Raw genomic sequence first — 22,793 nt, forward strand, 5'->3', positions numbered from 1 at the left:
AAGCTGTATGGTTAGTGCATACAGGTATGCTGCTGCTGCTGCTAAGTCACTTCAGTTGTGTCAGACTCTGTACAACGCCATAGATGGCAGCCCACAAGGCTCCCCCATCCCTGGGATTCTCCAGGCAAGAATACTGGAGTGGGTTGCCATGTCCTTCTCCAATGCATGAAAGTGAAAAGTGAAAGTGAAGTCGCTCAGTCGTGTCCGACTCATAGTGACCCCACGGACTGCAGCCCACCAGGCTCCTCCATCCATGGGATTTTCCAGGCAAGAGCATTGGAGTGGGGTGCCATTGTCTTCTCCAGCATATAGGCATGTGACCTGTGCTATTTAGAAAGGTCCTGCCTTGGGGTTGATACTCTGTTAGCGCTTTCTGGAAATTCTTGATAATTTTGAGCAAAGGGCATCACAGTTTCATTTTGTACTGCACACTGCAAATTATGTGGCCACCCCCAGAGTGTCTCCACTGTTGAGCTGCAGAAACTGGGTCCTGTCGATGACAGTCACTAATCTCCCTGGGCCACACAGCTGTTGAACAGAAGAGTCAAGACTCAGCCTAGTTCCTTGTGACGTTGATTCTCACTTGCTTCACTCCTATGCTTATCTTTTTTGCTTTCAGTTTTCAAGATAAATTAGCAGTAAAAGACAGGGGAAACTATCATTAATTCAAGTAGGATGCTGAAATGGAAAGAAAAGAAACTCACTTGAGGAAAAGGAAAAATAAATTGAAAAGTCAGTTGAGGATGAATGAAACATGGTTCTCATCAGCACTACCTTGAGTTAAATGTGGAAATCCAAAATAAATAGTTGATGTAAAGCCTTTCTCTGGAGAAAATGGACCTTTGAAGTCAAAATCACATTCCAGCATGTCTTTGCTCAGTCTGGGTTATCCAAAGTGCAATTTGGTGTTGACCCAGCTCTGCTCTTTCTTGGTCATTTATGCAAGAAGAGCCACAAACAGAAGATGCATGGTATTACCATCAGGGAAAAGAGCAGTGGGACTGCATCAGGACTGTTGCACCATCTAACAACACTATATTACACACTGCAAGTCAATCGGATCCCGTTAATGTTTAATAACACAGCTCACTTGAAGAAGTTCTGCCTTAAAAGATGCCCATCTTTCTGTGGAATATGGAGCTTTACTCCTCCAACCATGGGATGCACTTCAATTTTCAACTTATACTTCTTCAAGTTAATTCAGTGGGTAGGAAGTAATGATTTTTAAAAGCACTTTCCTAGGCCACCCTCCCTTGAAGACAAAAGAGTCAGATTTCCATGATATTAAATACTGATATTCGAGAACATTCCTGATTTGTTCATTCCATTGAAGATCAGGCCTGGAAATGTGTTCTTATGATATTCCAAAGCACCTGCAGATTTCAGAGTCCAAGTCAAATGACCACAAAAGAGCATGACTGTTATATAAAGAACATGTTTTCTTGTAAGTATATCCATTACGTGTTCATAATAAAAACAGCACAATTCTCCTTCAGTTCATTTCTTTAGTCTCCAAAGTATCAGATGTACTTCACTGCTATCTTGTGGAAATACGCACATCTGGAAATACTTACTTGCTCCCCCAGTGTTTTTTTAATGACCGCATTCGTGTCTGTAGTCAACTGAGGGCAGAAGTTTAAGACAATATCTGACCAACTTCCAGGGTTCAGCAGGCTGGGGCCTTTGGAATCAGGATGGAGTGGGGACCTGCAGGGCTGGTTTGAGATTTGGGGCCACAGGGAACTTGTGTCAAAGACCCAAGTGAAGGCAGACTGGAAATTGAGGATAGATAAGAAGTGCCAGAGGCTGAAAACATAATAGTAAGACTAGATACAAAAAAGAACTTCCTGTGGGGAGCTGATGAGACTTCATAGCCAGTTCTGAAAAGAGAACCTAAAAAGATCCAAGGCACCTGGAGACAGGCTGTGTCATGGCCACCTCCATACAGCCATCTAAGGATATTAAAAGGCATCATGCGCTAGGTTTCATGGTATAAATTCAAGAGCAAAGAGAATTCAAGGTTGAAAGACTGAACAATGAATGATGAAAGCAGCCGAAAAAACAGGAGAAAATACCTGGCCCTGAAGCACTGGTTTCCTACCTTGGCTGCATGTTAGAATCACCTGGGGAGCTTTGAAAACTCTACCTACCCATGTTGCATCCCAGATCAATTAAGTCAGACTCTCAGGGGGGTGAGATGGAGGCACCAGTATAACGTAAAGCTCCCCAGAGATTCCACTTTGTAACACGGCCGAGGAACACTGTAAAATGGGAGTGTGTACCTGGTCCTTTTGGCTTGGATTATCCACTTACATATCATGCACGTTGTAATTCACAGGCTAACCACTATTATACTTGAGAATACTTAAGTCATACTAATGTGGTTGGTCTACACATAATGCTTAAAGAGTTCTGCTAACTAAGCCTCAAAACATATCAAAGACTGGGACTTTTTTAAGAAACAGCTCATTCTGCCACCCTAATTTAAAAGGAGTGTATATCCTTAAAAAAAAAAAAACCCTCTAATTTGAAAAGATACTTGCACTCCAATGTTCACTGCAACATTATTTACAATAGCTAAGACATGGAAACAATTCAAGTGCCCATCAACAGATGAATGGCTTATGAAGATGTGGTGTGTGTGTATTGTTCTTTAGTCACTCAGTCATGTCTGACTCTTTTGTGACCCTATGGACTATAGTCTGCCAGGCTCATCTGTCCATCGGATTTTCCAGGCAAGAATACTGGAGTGGGTTCCATTTCCTTCTCCAGGGGATCTTCCCAACCCAGGGATTGAACCTGGGTCTCCTGCACTGCAGACTGATTCTTTATCACTGAGTCACTGGGGAAGCCATATAAATATGTATTATTTATAAATATGTAAATCATAAGAAAAAATGAAATAATGCCATTTGTAGCAACATGGGTGGACCTAGAGAATATTATACTTAGTGAAGTAAGTCAGGCAAAGTTAGACAAACACAATATTTTATCTATGTGGAATCTAAAAAATAATACAGATGAATCTGTAGTGAAAACAGAAACAGACTCACAAACAGAGAAAACAAACTTATGGTTACCAAAAGGGAGGAAGGAGGGACAAATTAAGAGTGTGGGATTAACAGATATAAACTGCTACACATAAAATAGATAAGCAACAAGGTTTTACTGTTTTATTCAGTACCTTGTAATAATCTATGATGGAATATAATCAGAAAAAATTAACTGAATCACTATGTTGTACACCTGAAACTAACACAGTATTGTAAATCAACTATAATTTAAAAAAAAAAAAAAAGGCCAGTCCATTTTAGTATTTCACACTAAGACATTTATCCTGAAGAGACTCCTTCCATTGAAGTAGACCTAGATCTGGGGTACAATGAAATGAATTCTCTGTTTTTTGGAGTTAGACAAGCTGAAGGGCTCCTGACCTACATGTACAAACCAGACCCTAGGTTGGAGATTTGTGGTATATGATCTCATTTGATATTTAGAATAAAGAAATACAAAATTCTTCACATCTCGCCAACACTTATGTTTGCAGTATCTCTGGTTTTTCATGTGGTACTCAGAGAACAGTTTTGATTTCACAGACTTTCTGAGATATAGTCTCAGGGTCCTCAGATGCCACTTTGAGAACCACTGACTGGAAGAATATGCATCTTGAAAGCAGTCAGGACTCCTAATCCACACACAGAAATATTTTCCAGTTTTCACTTGTGGAAGATCTCTGTGCTCAGCCATTCGCTTGCAAGGATTTTATTTTTGTTTTTGATTGCCTTTCTGATCTTTTCTTCACTCATCTGTGGTCCAGAATACATTCAGATTAAATGTGTGTATTCTGAGCCACTTAGAAATAAATACTGTTGATGTGGATACACAACCGTGTTACTAAAGAGAATGATAAACACTCAGGAGAAAGAAAGTTTACCCAAATAAAGTCCAAAGCAGTTGTTCATCACGTTTTAAAACATGAAGGGTTCTGCTTATAATACATCCCAGAGTTCCACAAACAAAACAAATAGTCTCAAGTTTTTCTTTTCAAAAAAGCAAATAACTAATCTTGCCTATCGTGTTTTTAAAATGTGATTGGAATATATTTTTTTCTTGGAGATGGTTCTCCTAAGTCATCTCTTACTATAAAAATAATGGAGTGGGGGAAATATAAGTTTAAAAAATATGTTTGTAGTCAGAATCAGGGAGTAAACAATTACATTTTTGTGATTCACATGAATTTATGTCCAGAAAGTAGGATTAGTTTCTCTACTTCACTGGAGAATTAGTAAAATGAAATCACATGGTAAGAACTATTCATTTAAGCTCATAATCTTATTTTTAGCAGTCTTATAATTCATTTAAGTATAGTTGTATTCATTTAAGTATAGTTGATTTATAGTGTTAAGTTCTGCTATACATCAAAGTGACTCAGTTATACACATATATACATTCTTTTTCCTATATATTTTTTGTAGTACCTTTATCCTGAATTCATTGTTTACTCCAAATCTGTTTTGTTTATTTTATTGTATTGAATTCATAAATTTGTGCTTTTAAAATGTAGAGGTTCATGGAGAGTAGAATGGTAGTTGCCAGGGGTTGAGGGATGGGATAATAGGATGAAAGGGTAGAAATTTTCAGCTCTAAGATGAATGAGGTCTAGGTTCTAATGTAACCGTGGTAACTATAGTTGAAAATACTGTATTGTATAATTGAAACTTCTTAAGCGAGTAGAACATAAATGTCCTCATGCCCCTCCAAAAAAAGAGGTAAATATGAGTGATAATAGTCAATTAACTTGGAGGAAATCCTTTCACAATGTATTGAATGGTGTGTATCTTGGCTCTTATAAATAGTGCTGCATTGAACACTGATGTGCAGCCTGAGTCTCCATCAATAGATCCATCAAAGGATCAAGAAGATATGGGTGTATGTACAATGGAATATTGCTCTGCCATAAAAAATAAAATCTTGCCATATGTGACATGATGGCTGGATAAATTAGAAGGTATTTTACTAAGTGAAATAAGTCAGGCAGAGGAAAATAAATACTGTGTGATGGTGTTGCTATGTGAGATCTGAAAAACAAAACAAAAACAGACTAAATACAGAGAGCAAACCAGTGGTTATCAGGGGGTGGGTGTAGGGGCTGGGGAAATAGATGAAGGGAATTAAGAAGTATGAATCTCTTATAAAATAAGTAGGCCACGAGGATGTAAAATACAGCATAAGGAAATGGCCAATAAGATTATAATAACTTTATATGGGGACAGATAATTACTAGACTTATTGTGGTGGTCACCATTTCATAATATATAAATTTCAAATCACTATATAGAATACCTGAAAATAACATAATATTGCGTGTTGACTATATTTCAGTTAAAAAGTATGTGTAAGTCAAATCACCAAGATGTACAATTTGAATATCTTACAATTTTACACATCAATTATATATAGTAAAACTGGAATTTTAAAAGAATTCCAGGTTCTTTTTAATGATAACATAAATAAGTCATTAAAATAACATTCATTATTTAATACTTAAAATGTTTGACAGGCTCCATATGGGTATATATTATATAATCAAATGCAAATATAATTAGATATCAGGTATACTCCTTTCAGGATTCACTATGGCAACAGCTTTGCTGTCGTTCAGTCAGTCAGCATTGTCCGACTCTTTGCAACCCCATGAACTGCAGCACACCAGGCTTCCCTGTCATTTCCCCATCTCCCAGAGTTTGCTCAAACTCATGTCCATTGAGTCAGTGATGCCATCCAACCATCTCATCTTCTGTCATCCCCTTCTCCTGCCTTCAATCTTTCCCAGCAACAGGGTCTTTTCTAATGAGTCAGCTCGTCGCATCAGGTGGCCAAAGTATTGGAGCTTCAGCATCAGTTCTTCCAATGAATATTCAGGGGTGATTTCCTTTAGGATGAACTGGTTTCATCTCCTTGCAGCCCAAGGGACTCTCAAGAATCTTCACCAACACGACAGTTCAAAAGCATCAATTCTTCGACGCTCAACCTTCTTTAGGGTGCAACTCTCACATCCATACATGACTACTGAAAATGGCAACAGCTTTAGTTTAAATAAAAACTAGATGAAAATTAAATTAACCAAATACTAGTTAGTCCAACTAGTTTTTTTATCCTATTGTGAATGCCCTAGAGATTATCATTAGCAGCTCTGACAGTATTACATAAAGACTTTTTCATTGAACATGTTTACCAGAATAATAGTTTTAGAATGGTTAACAGTGGGACAAAGTGATTAACCTCTAATTTTAGTGACTAGTTGAACAACCTCTTTTTGCATTGAAAGACTCTGAGGCTCTTGCACAAGTCACCTAACCAGTCCGTTCATGGCAGCAGAGTGGGAACTCAGTTCTCCTGGCTCTGAGTCTAGTGTACTCTTCATTTTCCTGACTGTAAATCCAGGTTTTACTGGACTGTGGACTGGGTGGTGACTCTAACAACAATAAGAGAGTGTGTTCATGGTGGGAACATTAAAGCTGAAACTAGCGTGGTTGATGAGCTATAAATTCTACCCTTATCCCAGTGTGAAGGCCAACATGGTGTAAAAATCATTGTATAAGGCACCCTCAACTATTGCAATTGCTCTGAAGAAAATCAAGGAGGGTAAAGTGATAGTTAGCAGTTGCACGTCAGTCCCAGAGGTTGGGGGCTTCTTCAAAGAGATGAGTTTTGAAGTGAGGCTTGAGTGATGTAAGACGGAGGCAGCCAGGCTCATGTCAACAGGGAAAGCTTTCCGAGCAGCTGCAGAGCAGTACAGAGCCCTGACCCAGGCACGTGCTTGGCGTGGTCTGTGGACAGAAGGAAGGCCAGGGTGGCAGCAGCGTGGCAGGGACAGGGCAGAGAGAGGGGCCCTGAGGACAGGGATGTGGCCAGAAGCCAGTTCTCACCAGGCCATGAACACTATGGTGTTATCAGTTGCAATGAGAAGCTACTAGGAGATTTTTAAGCAGCAGAGTGAGAGAAGCAAATCCATGCTTTAAAAAAAGAGACCACTTGGGCTTCTCTCTGGGGATCAGACAGCAGCCCTGCCAGGAATCAGGGGTTCTCTCTAAGGAAGTCAAGAGACAGGTAATGAAGATTGGCCACCAGGGTGGACAGGACTCCCTGATACGTTTTTGGTCTGGATCACAGGAGGGGCTCCGGGTTCTTTTCATCCTAATGTGCAAGACTGCCCATGTAGGGGAAGAATCAGTAGTTCTTTTAGAAGCACGTAAGACTCTTGAAAAGATTCATCAACATGGGGAGGTGTCTGCTGCTACTGCTAAGTCACTTCAGTCATGTCCGACTCTGTGCGACCCTATCCCTGGGATTCTCCAGGCAAGAACACTGGAGTGGGTTGCCATTTCCTTCTCCAATGCGTAAAAGTGAAAAGTGAAAGTGAAGTCGCTCAGTCATGTCTGACTCTTTGCCACCCCATGGACTGCAGCCTACCAGGCTCCTCCATCCATGGGATTTTCCAGGCAAGAGTACTGGAGTGGGGTGCCATTGCCTTCTCCTGGGGAGGTGTCTAGTTGGCATCAATCCAAGAGCCTGGAACTCAGAGGCTTGAATATTTTGGACCATACCTCACAGAAACTGAAAGAAGGTGTTCCAGGAGTGGGAAGTAATCATTCCTTTAACACAGGTGAGAAGTAGAAATTTCAGGGGGAAAACCAATAAGATAGCAAGACAAAGAAGGGCTGGGGAAGGATTGGGAAATGAGACCAGACTGGGTATCTCAAAACAGTAGGGAAGAAAACCAACGTGTAATGTAACCTTCCTAATCCCCAGGGCACACCTCACAGCAAATAATACAATGACAGTTATATTGAGGGGAAATATCAAAACATTACATATAATACATTGACTTACATAGATCCAGTCAACTACTATAGCCATTTTTCTTTTTTTCCTGTTTAATTTCTTTTAATTTTTATGTATTTTAAAGGCTAATTTCCATTTGCAATTATTATAAAATATTGCCTGTACTCCACATGTTGTACAATACATCTTTGAGCCTGTCTTAACACCTAGTAGTCTGTACCTCCAGCTCCCTCACCCCTGTAATACCCCACCACTAGTAACTACTTGTTTTTTTCTGTATCTCTCAGTCTGCTTCTTTTGTGTTGTATCACTAATTTTTTGTATTTTTTTTATTCCACATATAGGTGAGATCATGTAATATTTGTCTTTTGCTGTCTCACTTCACTTAGCATAACACCCTCCAAGTCCACCTATGTTGCTGCACGTGGCATTATTTCCTCCTTTTTAATAGCTGAGTAATATTCCATTCTGTATACATATCACATCTTCTTTATCCATTCCCCTGTTGATAGGCACTTATGTTGCTGCCATGTCTTGGCTATTATAAATAATGCCAGCAGCTCTTCTTTCATCTTTAACCACGGAAAGACATTTAATGAAATGGAAAGAGAGTTTTACAATATTAAATGCAGATTGCAAGTACCAAAAAATTACAAACTACACCTTTTCAAGGTCAAATTTACAATGGAACAGACCCATGAGGGTATGAAGAGGTCAGAGGGCCCTCAAAACACCCTCTTCCCTTCCATTATTCCTAGAATTGTTCAAAGTGGCAGCTTTGACTTAAAGTTACTGGGGCTCCTCATTAATAACAATACTCAAGGATATTTTCAAGTGTATCTTATCTAGTCACAAGGCAAACAGGAAGATGGGTGCTGCAGGAGAGAGTCCCTCTTGGTTTTTGCAGTCAGTTGGTTCTCATATGTTTGAAATTAACACATCTCTAAAAGGAAGTTATTTAGCCAGTGTAAATTCTTAACTAGTGATAAAGTCTATGAGATGGAAAAAAGACAGCTATTTTATCAAAGAGAAAAAAGGGGTAAGAAGCCAGGTGAGTTCTCACTGCTAAAATTTTTGATGAAATAAAAAGAGAGGGCCTTTATTTGAGTGGCTCTGATTTTCCTTTCATTGGCATTTATATGAATTGGGACTTAAAAGAATAAAATCTGAAAAAGGAAATTCAGTAGTACCACTATTTGGGTTAAATAGTATAGTTTTGGAACAAAATTGCTTTGCTCTTTCTGACCCTCTTCTCTGTCAGTCACCAATAGCTCTGTTAGAATTGTCCTATGAAGTAAAATAAATAAAACTTATTAGTAACACAACTATATTCAAATAAATACTTTTAAAACTTTATTAGTAGCAACTTAGATAGAAGGAAAACTCAGTGGTGGATGTGACTTTTCTTGTTTTTGTTTTTCAGTTTTTGTTTACTATGACATTTGGAATTGTTTCCTATTTTTACTTCTTGAGAAAACCATGTGTTTGGCTGTTATTTACAAAAAACACATGTGAGGCTTAGAGTATCCACACATGCTAGAGATTTGTTTTGCTATTATGATTCACTGTCTGGTTAATGCATGCCATAATTATCCATATTTGTACACATATCATGGCCTTTTGTAATCAAAGACAATGCTATTGAAGGCATAAACTAAACTGGGGTGTGATCAAGGGAATTTTTTTTTTTCACAATCCTTGCTGGTTAGGTAAACAGTCTGGACTTTGAAGTCTGGAGTGGCCATTTGAAATATGTGACCTCTAGAATTCTGTATTTTTTTTTTTTGTCTCCTGGCAACAAAACATATTTATCCTTTGGCCACTACCTCCTCATCCAGAAAGGTCTGCTGCTGTTTTAAAGTTTAAAACAACACATGGGAAAGTTGTTTCAGAAAGAGGATTTGGTGCAACCGAAGCCATCCTCCAAGGCTTTTCTGTTTACGTAGACAGGCAGTAACAACTGGGAATACAAATACAGCAATAAAAAGAACCCTTCTCTTGGCAGATTAGCAAGCAGTGCCTCTTTAGTTATAAAAATAGCACTCAAGGAGTTCTCTGGTTAAAATGTCATTTTCATTAAGCTTTTTTCACAGTGTAGCAGAGACTTGGAGGTCAAGTTGGGGGTGTGGTGGAAGGAGACTGGAAGGCACAGTATTGGGGGTGTGCGTGCCAGTTAGGACTGCAGAAACTTCAGGGCCTTCCATCTGAAATCTGACACCGGGCAACTTCAGTCGTCTCTGGGGGCTCCTCTCATAGAGAAGCACAGGATAACCGGGCACTCGGCTGAGCTCCCAGGAGCTGTTCTGGAGCTACCGCACGCACAGCGGCCTCTTCTACTGTCCCTCCCCACCCCCCACCCCCATTTAGGCACCCTGACAATACATATGGAATCTCACATCATGTCTTGGGTTATAATTTAAAGTCCTTCCCATCCATGGCATTGATGCAGAGGGTACCTTCAAGTTACTCAAACTCAGCATGATTGCCGCATTGAGCTGGATAAATCTTTGTCGTAGGGGGTGACCTGGGCATTGTCACATCCTTGACTTCCATCTACCCCACCCCCCATGTGGCAATAAAAAATGTTTCTTAGTCATTGCTGACTGTCCCCTGGGGGGTGAAATCACTCCCAGTTGAGAACCATTGAGTTATAGCAAGAAAAATGAATATTTATTTTGCATTTCTGATTATGTCAGATACAGACTCCATGTTTTATGTAATCCTGAACATTATCTTTTGAAGTCTTACTTCCTTTTCAAAGACTGGGAACCTGAGGGGAGGCAAGGATGGTGTGGTGGTGGTGGTTTTATTTTTTTATTTTTTGGTTCCTTTTTTATTTTCCAGTACCCAACAATGAAAATGCATTATAACCAAAGAAATTCTCAGTGACTCCTGTTAATTTTTGCCTTAATTATCCCCAGGCCTGTTTTTTCATTCTCAATAGTCTATTTGTCATTGACACTTAAACTTCTTCCCTAATCTCTCTTCCTCAGCTTCTCTCTTCATCTTTTCCCCAGAGATTACAAGAAAATACCCTTCAATCCCATTTTGAAAGCAAGAAAAAGAAAGCTGAGTTAGTGTGTGAAAAGAATGCTATAAGAAAATACTTCTGCTTAGTATTAGAAAGTTTATCAGTGCTTAGAAAGGCTTTGAAATCCTTGTATGCCTCATTCAGAATTTCCATACCTTACCTTCCTCTTATTCAAACGCCACTTGCCTTTTGCTTATCTAGCATCAATAGTCATTAAATATTTTTCCATTGTGGTGGCATTTTAGCGGCATGATATACTAATGTGGGGCCAGATTTGGAAAGCAAGCCATTGTGTTTGCCACTGTCAGAAGATAAACTGTTTCAAACTGAAAACTGGTGTCCAAGTATAATTTCCAAAAAATTTTAGATTGTTTCTCTCAAACAAATAGAGAATAAATATGAGCTGACAGTGTTTTTGAAATTCATTGAGGGAACCAGCAGGACGGTAAAGTCCATTTAAAGGATTATGGGAGAGACAGGGTACTTACAGCTATTGAAAGAAAAAATACTGGGCTAAGATTGTTAAATTAGATACAAAACTGGTTAATGCTGTGTAGGGCAAAGAAATAAAAATTTGAGGTCTTTATCTTTTATGCAGAAATCATTAGCAGTAGACAAATTCACTTCTGGACAAGTTCTTTTGCATTTCTGTCAGTTTCCTACATGTTAATATCTGCCCTCACAGAGACATAAAATATCCCAATCCATAGAAACTACTCAAGTTTCTAATTTCCCTAGAAAGTTAGATAATCCTTGGTTGCCTGTTAAATACTTAAAACTATTTTTTTAAGGTTGGAAAAGTAATAAAAACCTGTTGTAGAAACTTTTAAAAATACTAATTTTTTAGAGAAGAGAGAAAATAACCATGCTCAAAACCACTACCCAGATGCAGCCACTATAAATAGAATTCATATGTTCCCTTACAACTTTTTTTTTTAATTTTGGCTGCACTGAGTCTTCATTGCCGTGGGTGAGTTCTCTAGGTGTGGCATTCCAGCTTAGTTGCCCCGACCAGGAATAGAACCCAAGTCCCCTGCATTGGAAGAAGGATTCTTAACCCCTGGACCAATGGAGAAGTACCCCCCTTTCAACATTTTTCCTAAATATTTTTAACAGTGGAGTAATTAATGTGAAAAAAGAATTAGACTATTTTTTATCTTTTCCTTACTAACAAAAATCATATCCTATCCTATCTATGATTTTAATGTTTCTATAATAATCTGGCCCTTGTTGTATCATGATTCTTTTCACTCCGTTTCCTAATTCATTTCTTTATTATGAACTTTTTCAGAATACAAAATAACGTAGACAGCAATATAATGACCAGTGGTGTAGATCCAACCTAGTTTAAGAGAGAAAATATCACTCATAGAGCTGCCCCTCTCCCCATCAACCCTCCAAATGTCCTCCTGTCCAGATGGAACCACTCTTCTGGGTTTGGTACTTATTTTCATATTTATCTTTATATTTTTAGCTTATCCATAAAGTATTAGGTTGGCCAAAAAGTTCACTTGGGTTTTTTGGTAACATCTTATAGAAAAACCCAAATGAGTTTTTTGGCCAACCCAATTAATGGTATTTTTGCATATTTTCAAACCGTGTACAAATCACATCACAGGTTTTTAGGGTATTAAGGTCCTGCAACTTGCTCTTTTGTCTCCACCTTGTGTTTGTGGAGAGTGATCCATGTACTTAGAATTCAGTTACTGTTAATGCTGAATACCGTCTACAACTGTGTTTACCCACTTTCCTCTTGAGACACATTGAGGTTGGTTTCCACTTTTTACTATAACCTCTGTGCTTCTAGGGACATTCTGTACCTTCATCTCCCCGTGTACTTGTGTGAGCGTTCCTCTGGGTGCATATTGAGGAATTGAGTGCCCATTAGTGGGCCTGCACATCTACCTCCTATGACATTCTACTGTCTTTTACATGACTGTACCAATTTATACTCACACCAACAATGCATAGAAGTCTGGTGGCTCTGCATCAGGGAATGGCAAAACTCTGTGAAGGACTGAATAGGAAAGCTTTTTTAAAAATTAATTTATTTGGTTGTGCCAGTCTTAGTTGCAACATGCGAGTTCTTAGTGGCAGCATGTGGGATCTAGTTCCCTAACCAGGGATCAAACCCATATGCTCTGCATTGGGAGCATGGAGTCTTAGCCACTGGACCACCAGGGAAGTCCCCTTAGTAGGAGAGCTTTAAGCCTTGATGAGCTACATGGTCTCCATCACAGCCACTCAACTCTGCTGTTGTCACACAAAGTCAGCCATGGACAGTTTATAAGTGAATGAGCCTGACGATGTTCTAATAAACTTTACTTAAGGACGCTGGAATTTGAAGTTCGTATCATTTTCATGTCCCAAATACAATTCTTCTTTTCATTTTCTTGAACCATTTAAAAATATAAAACACAGTCTTAGCATGTGGGTTATGCAAAACAGACAGCTGGATAGATTTGGAACCTGGTCATAATTTGCCAATCACTGCTTGACATCCTGTCCAAGATCTGGAATTTTAAGATATGTTAAATGTTTCCACTCTACTGAGTATGAAATGATAAATTGTGAATTTAATTTGTACTCCTGATTAGTAGCGAAGTCAAGCATTTTATCGTGTTTATTAGCCATTAGGATTTTCTCTCAATGATTTATCTCTTCATGGGTTTTTTTCCCCCATACTTTTTAAGGTTGTGGGTATTTTATTTATTGACTTACAGGAGTTCTTTCTATTTTCTGGCTGGAAATCCTTTGTTGCATGCTTTGTAAATATTCACAGTGTATTGTGGTTACGATTTCACTTTTGAAAGAAATCTTTTGATGAAAAGTTTTCCAATTGAAACTGAATGTATCCAAGTGATACTTACTTGACTGTGAAAAAAAAAAATTCTATTTTTCCGTACACATTGAGAATGTGAAAGGTAACCACAGGGAAGATACCAGGACTTCCCTGGCGGTCCAGTAGTTAAGACTTTGTCTTCCAATGCAGGGGATGAGGGTTTGACCCCTGGTCAGGGAACTAAGATCCCGCATGCCTCATGGCCAAAAAACCAGAAGATAAACAACAGAAGCAGTGGTGTAACAAATTCAACAGACTTTAAAAAGGGTCCACGGTAAAAAAAAAAAAAATCAAAACTAAGGTACCACTTTCTGAGGAGGGAAGAGAGGAAATATTTCTTCATTGGGCGGAAGTAGAATGTTCCTCACTTTTACTCCAGACTCTCTTCAGTCCCACTCATTTCCTTGAAGGGAAACAGTTTTGCAACATGTAGTTCTCTAGTGAAGACAGTGTCTAAGTGCCGATTCGAACAGGGCTGCCCGAAGGCGTGCATCTGATCTTCATGAAACATGACTTGGCTTTCACAAGTTTGCAGGCTTCTCAATTCCAAGCCAGCTGACGTCTTTCAGAGGAGAAAAAGGCCCTCCCACTTGCGTTAGTTAATTGACTCTGATGGACTCCTCTGGCTGCCTAAGTGGTTCTGGAACAGAGAGCACTGTTGTAATCTGAGGAACTTTCGAAAGTCACCCTGGCCAAGACAGCACACCCCCCAAGCCAGCGAGGAAAAAGGAAAGCTGTTGCAATGCTGGTCAGCAAAACAAGACTTGGCTGCCCGGAGCTTTGTTACTGAGTTCTTGCTCCTGTGAAGGCCTTTGGAGAGCTGGGCCCACTTGGAGCTGGGCTGCTATGTTTGACAGACGCCTCATGTCTCCTCAAACTAAGTGCCTTCTTTCTGGGGTAAGCTTGTGGGCAGGGAGGCAGGCCAGATGCACGGTGTGGTTGCAGGAAAACAGGGATGTACCGCCTTGTCGAGGAACTCAAGCAAAAATCACTCGGTGGCTTTACTTTTTCAAAGCTTTTCTTATCTAGCCAGAAATGTTGGCATTCACGGTGTGACTGCATCAGTGTCCGTGGAGTGGAAGCCAGTAAGACTGGAATTTGGTTGTAAAGAGTGTATCTTAGTGAGATCGATTTAGTATCTGGGGAGAGAGAGAGAGGGAGGCGGAGAAATTTGGTGGAAAATGAAAATGCTTTTTCCAGCTGTAGGCAGTCACTTGTCGCTTCAGGGACAGCCCAGCCACTGAGCTGTTTCTGAGGCTTTTCTATGTAAATCAGAATAATGTGACATCCTATGTGGTTGCAATTTAAGGTTTGATTGCCGTTTGTCACATTAAAAGTTTTTTTTTTATTTAATGAAGTTCAAAAATGAGAGTCTAATGTTTAAAATATTTAAGCAGAGAGCTTTACCCCACAAGGATGTGATGTTTGGGTCTTTGGGTTCAGTTTAGAACCTTTAAAGTAAAGAGCATATTATTACTAGTCCCCTTCCTGGGAAGGCTTTGGGAAAATAAGTAAATAATTCTAGAACCCAAATGTGAATTGTATCATGTAAAATTCATAAGGTTACAGATATCTGTGCAATAGGTCACGAAAATATCATTGTAGAATCAATGAAGTACAGTTTGTCAAAAAATTCTTTCCAGGTTACCACTTTGGTTTCTAATTGTGCCAACCTATGCCATATTTAATTTCACAGAGGGGAAAAAAAACACTTGCAAAAAATACCTGTAGTTTGGAAATCATTTGTTTTGGGTTGGAGCATACAGAAGTGTAGCACAGTAAGATGCTTTGCTTAACCTACTGGATTTCAGTGACCTTTTATTATGCTTCATTTTATTTTTTAAAATTTATTTTAGTGACATATAGCTGATTTGCAGTGTTATGTTAATTTCTGCTTTAGAGCCAAGCCAGTTATACACACACACACACACACACACACACACAGAGTTATATATATACACACATACACACACAGACACATTCTTTTTCATATGCTTTTCCATTATGGTTTATCACAGGATGCTGAATATAGTTCCCTCTGCTGTACAGTAGGACCTTGTTGTTTATCCATTATATACATATTGCCAAGTAGCTTCAGTTGTGTACAACTCTGTGTGACCCCATAGACAGCAGCCCACCAGGCTCTGCCATCCCTGGGATTCTCCAGGCAAGAATACTGGAGTGGGTTGCCATTTCCTTCTCCAGTGCATGAAAGTGAAAAGGGAAAGTGAAGTTGCTCAGTCGTGTCTGACTGGTAGCGACCCCATGGACCGCAGCCTACCAGGCTCCTCCGTCCATGGGATTTTCCAGGCAAGAGTACTTGAGTGGGTTGCCATTGCCTTCTCCTTATATACTTATATGTATATATAAAATGTATTTCACTTGAAATTTTCCAGAGACACAGTTTTCCTTGCTTATGTTGGCTCTCATTAGACTTTGTACACTTCAGTTATATTTCTTAGGCTCTGACATGGCTGGCAATGTATACACTTAATTATAAAGGATTTCTAGGTGTTGGATACTTCACATGTTTTTGAGTTTTTCAAGTGCCACCCACGTTTAATTCAGATTGTTCAATACCTGTTTGTTTTGAAAGACGTCTGGAATCATCATTTTCCATAAATTTGCCTGCTTTTTAAGAACATCATCAGACACTCAAAGCTGCTAAAGTAGTAGTTTCTGCTGAGGAATTCTGTTATAAATTCAAAAAATTATAATCTATAACCCAAATTGCCAAGCATCAAAACTGCCAAATCTATTCCACTGATCATTTTGAATATTTTCATCCATGAAATTGGGTGCAAAAAATATTATAGTTTTTAAAATTGGAATGTCAGTCTGTGTGATGCTAGAATAATTACTTGAATAATTTATCTGTTAGTTAATTTCATCTCTATCTTGAAGTCTTATGGAGAATCTGCACAAGTATGTTTACTGTTTTAAGATGCTTCCTCTCAAAAAAAAAAAAAAAGATGCCTCCTCTCTCTCAATCCTAGGGTTTTATTTCTTAATGCCTAGTCACTCCTCATTTTAACTAACACTTGTGTTTGAATAGGGCTGATAAATACGCGGATTTTTGTTTTAATGGTTAAAGATTTAAAATAAATCTTTACAAAGACTTTAGAGGATCAAGAGGTATTAACTTCCAGTTATAAAATAAATAAGTCACAAGGATATAATAGCACAGGGAATTTAGTCAATATTTTATAATAACTTTGTATGGTGTGTAATATATAAATATATTGAATCACTGTGTTGTACATCTGAAACTAGTATAGTATTTTAAGTCAACTATACTTGAATAAGATCTTCCCAGGTGGCTCAGTGGTAAAGAATCTGCCTACCAAAGCAGAAGATGTGGATTTGATCCCTGGGTTCGTAGGATCCCCTGGAGAAGGAAATGGCAACCCACTCCATTATTTCTGCCTGGGAAATCGCATGGACAGAGGAGCCTGGTGGGCTGCAGTCCATGGGGTTGCAAAGAGTTGGACATGACTTAGGGACTAAACAAAACTTGAATAAATAAAGACTTTATTCTGTTCCCATTTAACACTTTCATCTAGTCATTCCCAAAGTTCCCCAATGACAGAAACTTCTCTTTCAATTCATACAATAAAATAAATGGGAGAGGACTTTTAAATATATATATGTATATGTATCATAGAGTAATTTTTTTAGGATGTTGAATAAGCTCTGTGGCCTTTATTTTTGTTCTAATCAAGTATGATTTCAGTTTTTATATCACTTGTACATTCTGAAGTCACTGCAAACCCTAAATGCATAAAAAAGCACATTTGGAAATTATACATTTAATACTCACCTTGCATTAAAATAAAATGAGTAAACCAATGCATTTTGGTAGAAGTAATTACTTTCTCATTGCCAAGGGCAAAAAAATATGCCTCTGACTAGTATTAAATATTCTTTTTATCTCTTTATGAATTCTGGTATTATTGCATTGTCAGTTTCTTTAACATAATATCCTTTATGACAGCAACATGTGCCATTATTTTTAGACCAAGATAGTCATTCCCTCTGTCTCCTTTCCTTCCTCCAAATAAAAATGATCTCTCAGATTTGTCCAGGTCTTTCCATTTATTTAGTTCTGTTACCCGTGATGTCAGCTTTATCTGACTGTGATGAAGAGCAAGTGTTTGGAACCCTGCTCAATACTCTGTAATGACATACATGAGAAAAGAATCTAAAAAAGGGTGGGAATATATATATGTATAAATTATTCACTTTACTGTACACCTGAAACTAATATAACATTGTTCATCAACTCAGCTCCATTGTAACATAAAAATAAATTTAGAAGGATTAAAATGAAAAAGAGCAAATGTTTTCATACAGTGAGACCTGACTTTGGATACTACAGTATCCCCTTAATAACTCTGTGATGTGGCAAGTTTTTTTTTTATCTTCTCTGAGCCTTGGTTTCATTATCCAAAAAAAAAAAAAAAATAGGTATAAAAATATCTGTGTTTCTAGATATTTGTAAGATTTTTTTTTTAATCCCAGTACATACAGACTATTTAGCATAGCACCTACTCTTATTAAGGGAATGCACATACTCACCTACATTTTCTTCAATGGCTAATAATAAAAGAATTTAGTTCTGAGATCCCAAACTATGATATCAGGAGAGTCAGCAAGGGAAAGTTATGAGTTGTTTCTTGTTTGCATATTAGAAGAAAGATAGAAAGATTAAAGTAAATAACAACCCCAAGAAATGAGACTCCTAAGTGGATCCAGTACCAGGGGGCTAAGAGGCTAAGTATAAACCCTCCCAAACTACATGCATATATTTGAGTCTATGGATAATATATGTCAACATCTCCTAGCATTGGAAGATTCTCCAAGTGACGCTCAACTTCCAAATGGTTCAATAACCAGAGCTCCTGAATGGAAATAAGCCTATGAGAATAAAAATATATATTGGAGGATGAATATTCTAAGAAGTCTCATAATTTTTGAACTTTTACTCTATCTTTTTATTTACCTTTATACTGTTAAGCACTTTTGAGGGGGGAAAGGAGCCCTTATATTCCCATATATTATAAAACTAACAGTGATCTAAGGGTACAGATTTCTGCACCATTTTTCCGGTATAATTTTTATTTAAATGGATATATAATGTCAGAAAGTCTTGGAGGCTAGTATTTGTAAGGATTCTTTAAAGCAGCAGTCCTCAGGGACTGCTGAAGGAAACCAGGGACTGGTTTCATGGAAGAGAATTTTTCCGTGGACTTTGGGGGAAGAGGATGCGATGGTTTGGGGTTGATTCTCATAAGGAGCATGCAACCTAGCTCCCTCACATGCACAGTTCACATTAGAGTTTGAGCTCCTATGAGAATCTAATATTCTTGAAGAGATCTCTAGTCTTTCCCATTCTATTGTCTTCCTCTATTTCTTTGCATTGCACTGATTTGTTGCACTGATCTGATAGGAGGCAGAGCTCAGGAGGTAATGTGAGCGATGGGGAGCAGCTGTAAATACAGAGGAGTTTCACTCACTCGTCTGCTGCCCATCTCCTGCTGTGTAGCCTGGTTCCTAACAGGCAAGTACCAGTCCCTGGCAGGGGGTTGGGTCACCTAGAGATGCCAGGATGTTTGATCGCATCTTACCCCCATAAAACAATGTGTGAAAATAAAAATTTTCTGCAATCCTAAAGAAAGATTTAGGCAAATCCTAAAGATTTGCCATGTTACTTTTATTGTTAAAACTGAAAACCCTTGAAAGAGAGCTTTCCATGTCAAAGTAATTAGAAGTTATTAGAATTTAAAAATAGAAGAAATATTAAAGGAAATGTGCAGAGGAACACGCCAAAATGTCACTGCTTTGGGTCAGATATTTTTCTTCTGGCAAATCATATCCCATTCCTTTTCCACAGGCATACATACTTTTTTAGTTGGAAATGGCAACCCACTCCAGTGTTCCCGCCTGGAGAATCCCAGGGATGGGGGAGCCTGGTGGGCTGCCGTCTATGGGGTCACACAGAGTCAGACACGACTGACGCGGCTTAGCAGCAGCAGCAACAGTACACGGACTGCAGGGTTCTGCCTTTTGCCTTCAGCTGTACTTTCGAATCATTTTTGGGATGGGGAGCACTGCGCTGGGTCCCATGAGTTTTGTCTAGTTGGAGCTCATGTGTCTGTCTAGTTGCAGTGTGCAGTCTAGCGGCTTATGGGATCTTAGCTCTCCAACCAGGGATCGAACCCATGTCCCCTGCATTGGAAAGTGGATTCTCAGCCACTGGACCACCAGGGAAGTCCCTGTAATCATTTTAATCACATAATGATACAGCATTGTGTGGATTTGTTAATGCCTTAACTCTTCCAAATAGAGTGGTCAATTATTGTTAGTTAATTTTAGTTAATTCCATAATTTCTCTTTTATAGATAAATAAATCTGTCACACCAATTTTAAGCATATGGTTTTCAGCAAATAACTTCTCTGAGATAAATTCTCAGATGTGGAATTATTTGCACAGTGAGTGGGTTTGAATGTTCTTATGTCTCTGGCTATAATCATTCTTTTCAAAATGATTATATCAGTCAACAGTGAAAGCATAATATCATTAATATGCTAATTTTGCCACCATACACCCCACATTAGGTGTTAATAATTGCCCTCAAATGTAAATAATTATATAGCATATCACTTTAATTTCTGTTTAGGAGATTAACTAGCAAAGGTATATATTAATCAGAAATTTGTATATTCTTTGCATCTCTGTGTAAATTATTTTATTAGATTCCCTGTGTTTAGATTGCAGTATCAATTTTATTTATTACATAGTAAGAGTAGCTCTGTAAGGAATAAACTGTTGGTTTTTCCCTATCCAGTCTCACCTATCAAAATATTTCCTTTCATAAAAACTAATCAGATATTTATATAGTGAGACCCTCCTCACATCACTGAAGGATACATTAGTGCCAGGCAATAGGGTATTAATTTGATTAGAAATTGACACTAGGCCAGTCAAAGGATTAAAACTTCATTTTGGAAAGTAGAATACAAAGCTTTTGGCTTTATTCAGATATCTTATTTTGTGCATCAGTCAAAAACTAGTACACTAAGAAAATGACAACATCTGACTCAAGTTGTAGTTCATATGAAAAGTGTGTGCTGCCTCATCTTGAGGGTCATAGATTGTGCATTTAGGACAGCAAGTCTGATAGATGGTCAAGTTGTTGTCGATTTTGTTGACTTAAAGAAAAATGCACAACATAAGAGATGTGAGTTCAGGTTTTATTTGGGGACCTTATTGAGAACTGTAGCCTGGGAGACAGCTTCTCAGTAATTCTGAGGAAACTACTCTGAATAGATACGGGAAAAGCTGGTTTCTATATGATTTTTGGCTAGAGGATGCAGGCAATTAAGTATACATGCTGGTAAAAGATTATTTCTGGTCACAAAGAATGGGGATCTCCAGTTAATGACTTTAGCACTTTACTCTGTATGGGAAGATGCAAGAACATGGGTTCAATAAAATTCTTCCTGAAATATGTGTGTGTTAGTCGATCAGTCTTGTCCAACTCTTTGTGACCCCATTTACTGTAGCCCACCAGGCTCCTCTGTTCATGGGGTGTCTCAGGCAAGAATACTGGAGTGGGTTGCCATTTCCTCCTCCAGGGGATCTTCCTGATTGAAGGATCAAATCTGGTCTCTTGCATTCAGGCAGATTCTTTACCATCTGAGCCACCAGGGAATCCCCATACATCTAGCTGTCTAAGGGGCCTGTTTTTCCAAGGCACATGGAGCCTCCTCCTTTTCTCAGCACGAGTTCTTCTCAGGGTGCAGCATCAGGCAGCAGCTGCAACCGCTAATGTCCTCTGAGAACCGGGAGGTAAGCAGTGCGCTTTGTTTTCTGTGTCTGCACATCAAGGCTGTCACGGCTCTGGACCCTGCACCCTTATAGTTTCCTGCTTGGCTCCCCCTTCCAGTGGTCATTCAGGGCCTGTCTCTCCCTCTCCCCTAGGTTTGGAGAACTGGAATTCTCTATACTCTTTCCTGGTAAGGGACATGCCATCATCTTGACCTTAATATTATCTGATGTTCTTTGTGAACCTCACAAACATTACTTACATGTCATTATACTTTCCTTGAGGTATAGTTGATTTATAATGTATTAATTTCTGCCCTACAACAAAGTGATTCAGCTATACACATATATACATTGTTTTTTATATTCTTTTCCATTATGGTTTATCCCAGGATATTGAATATAGTTATATAGTTCCCTGTGCTATACAGTAGGACCTTGTTGTTTATCCATTCTATGTACAAAACCATACATCTACTAACCCCAATCTCCCACTCCATCTTGACGACCTACCTTCGGCAACCCCAAGTCTGTTCTCTGTGTCTGTGAGTCTGTTTGTGTTTCATACCTAGATTCATTTGTGTCATATTTTAAATTCCTTATATAAGTGATATCATATGGTATTTCTTTCTGACTTATTTCATTTATTATGATAATCTCTAGTTGCATCCCTGTTGCTGCAAATGGCATTATTTCATTCTTTTTATGGCTGAGTAGTATTCCTTTACATATATATATATGATACTGTATGTTCATTCATTCACCTTTTGACGGACATTCAAGTTGTTTCCACATCTTGGCTGTTGTGAATAGTGCTGCTATGAACATAGGGGTGCATGTATCTTTTTGAATTAGTTTTGTCAGTTGCTCAGCCATGTCGTACTACTATGAGCCCAGGGACTGTAGCCTGCCAGGCTACTTACATGCCTTTAAATCTCGGTCTGATTATATAGCAGTTTTGTTACCTGTTAGTGGCATTTGAGACATCAGAAAAGAGAAAAATCTGATCCCTTTAATCATATCTAAGATCCTTATTGTGCAAGCAGTATGCAAAATAGATCTGCCACAGTCCAGAAGGTTCCCCACACCTTATACCAGCGCCTCCTTTACAAAGTTAGTGTTGTACGATCCTGGGCCTCCTAATCCTCTTAGTTACTCAAAAACAGAAAATGGCTTTGATTAGAGAATGCAATGGGAAGCTCGGTGGACTGAAATGAGAAGAACAAGATTATTCTTGATGGTAACTC

General features: G+C 38.6%; 1 protein-coding gene across 5 annotated transcripts in view; it reads left to right on the top strand.

The window, feature by feature from the left end:
• The window catches only part of CACNB2 (calcium voltage-gated channel auxiliary subunit beta 2), a 408,788-nt gene that overhangs the window by 195,943 nt on the left and 190,052 nt on the right, over positions 1-22,793 (top strand). The window contains exon 1 of one of the 5 annotated variants that reach the window (XM_043883290.1): positions 14,054-14,615. The exons of the other annotated variants lie outside the window; for them this stretch is intronic. Coding sequence (XP_043739225.1) covers positions 14,565-14,615 — 51 coding nt within the window. The 5' untranslated portion in view covers positions 14,054-14,564. Of the gene's footprint in view, positions 1-14,053; positions 14,616-22,793 lie in introns of those variants that run through there. 5 annotated transcript variants of the gene reach the window in all.

This window comes from Cervus elaphus, chromosome 23 (assembly GCF_910594005.1).
Source record: "Cervus elaphus chromosome 23, mCerEla1.1, whole genome shotgun sequence".
In the NCBI taxonomy this organism is placed as follows: domain Eukaryota; kingdom Metazoa; phylum Chordata; class Mammalia; order Artiodactyla; family Cervidae; genus Cervus; species Cervus elaphus.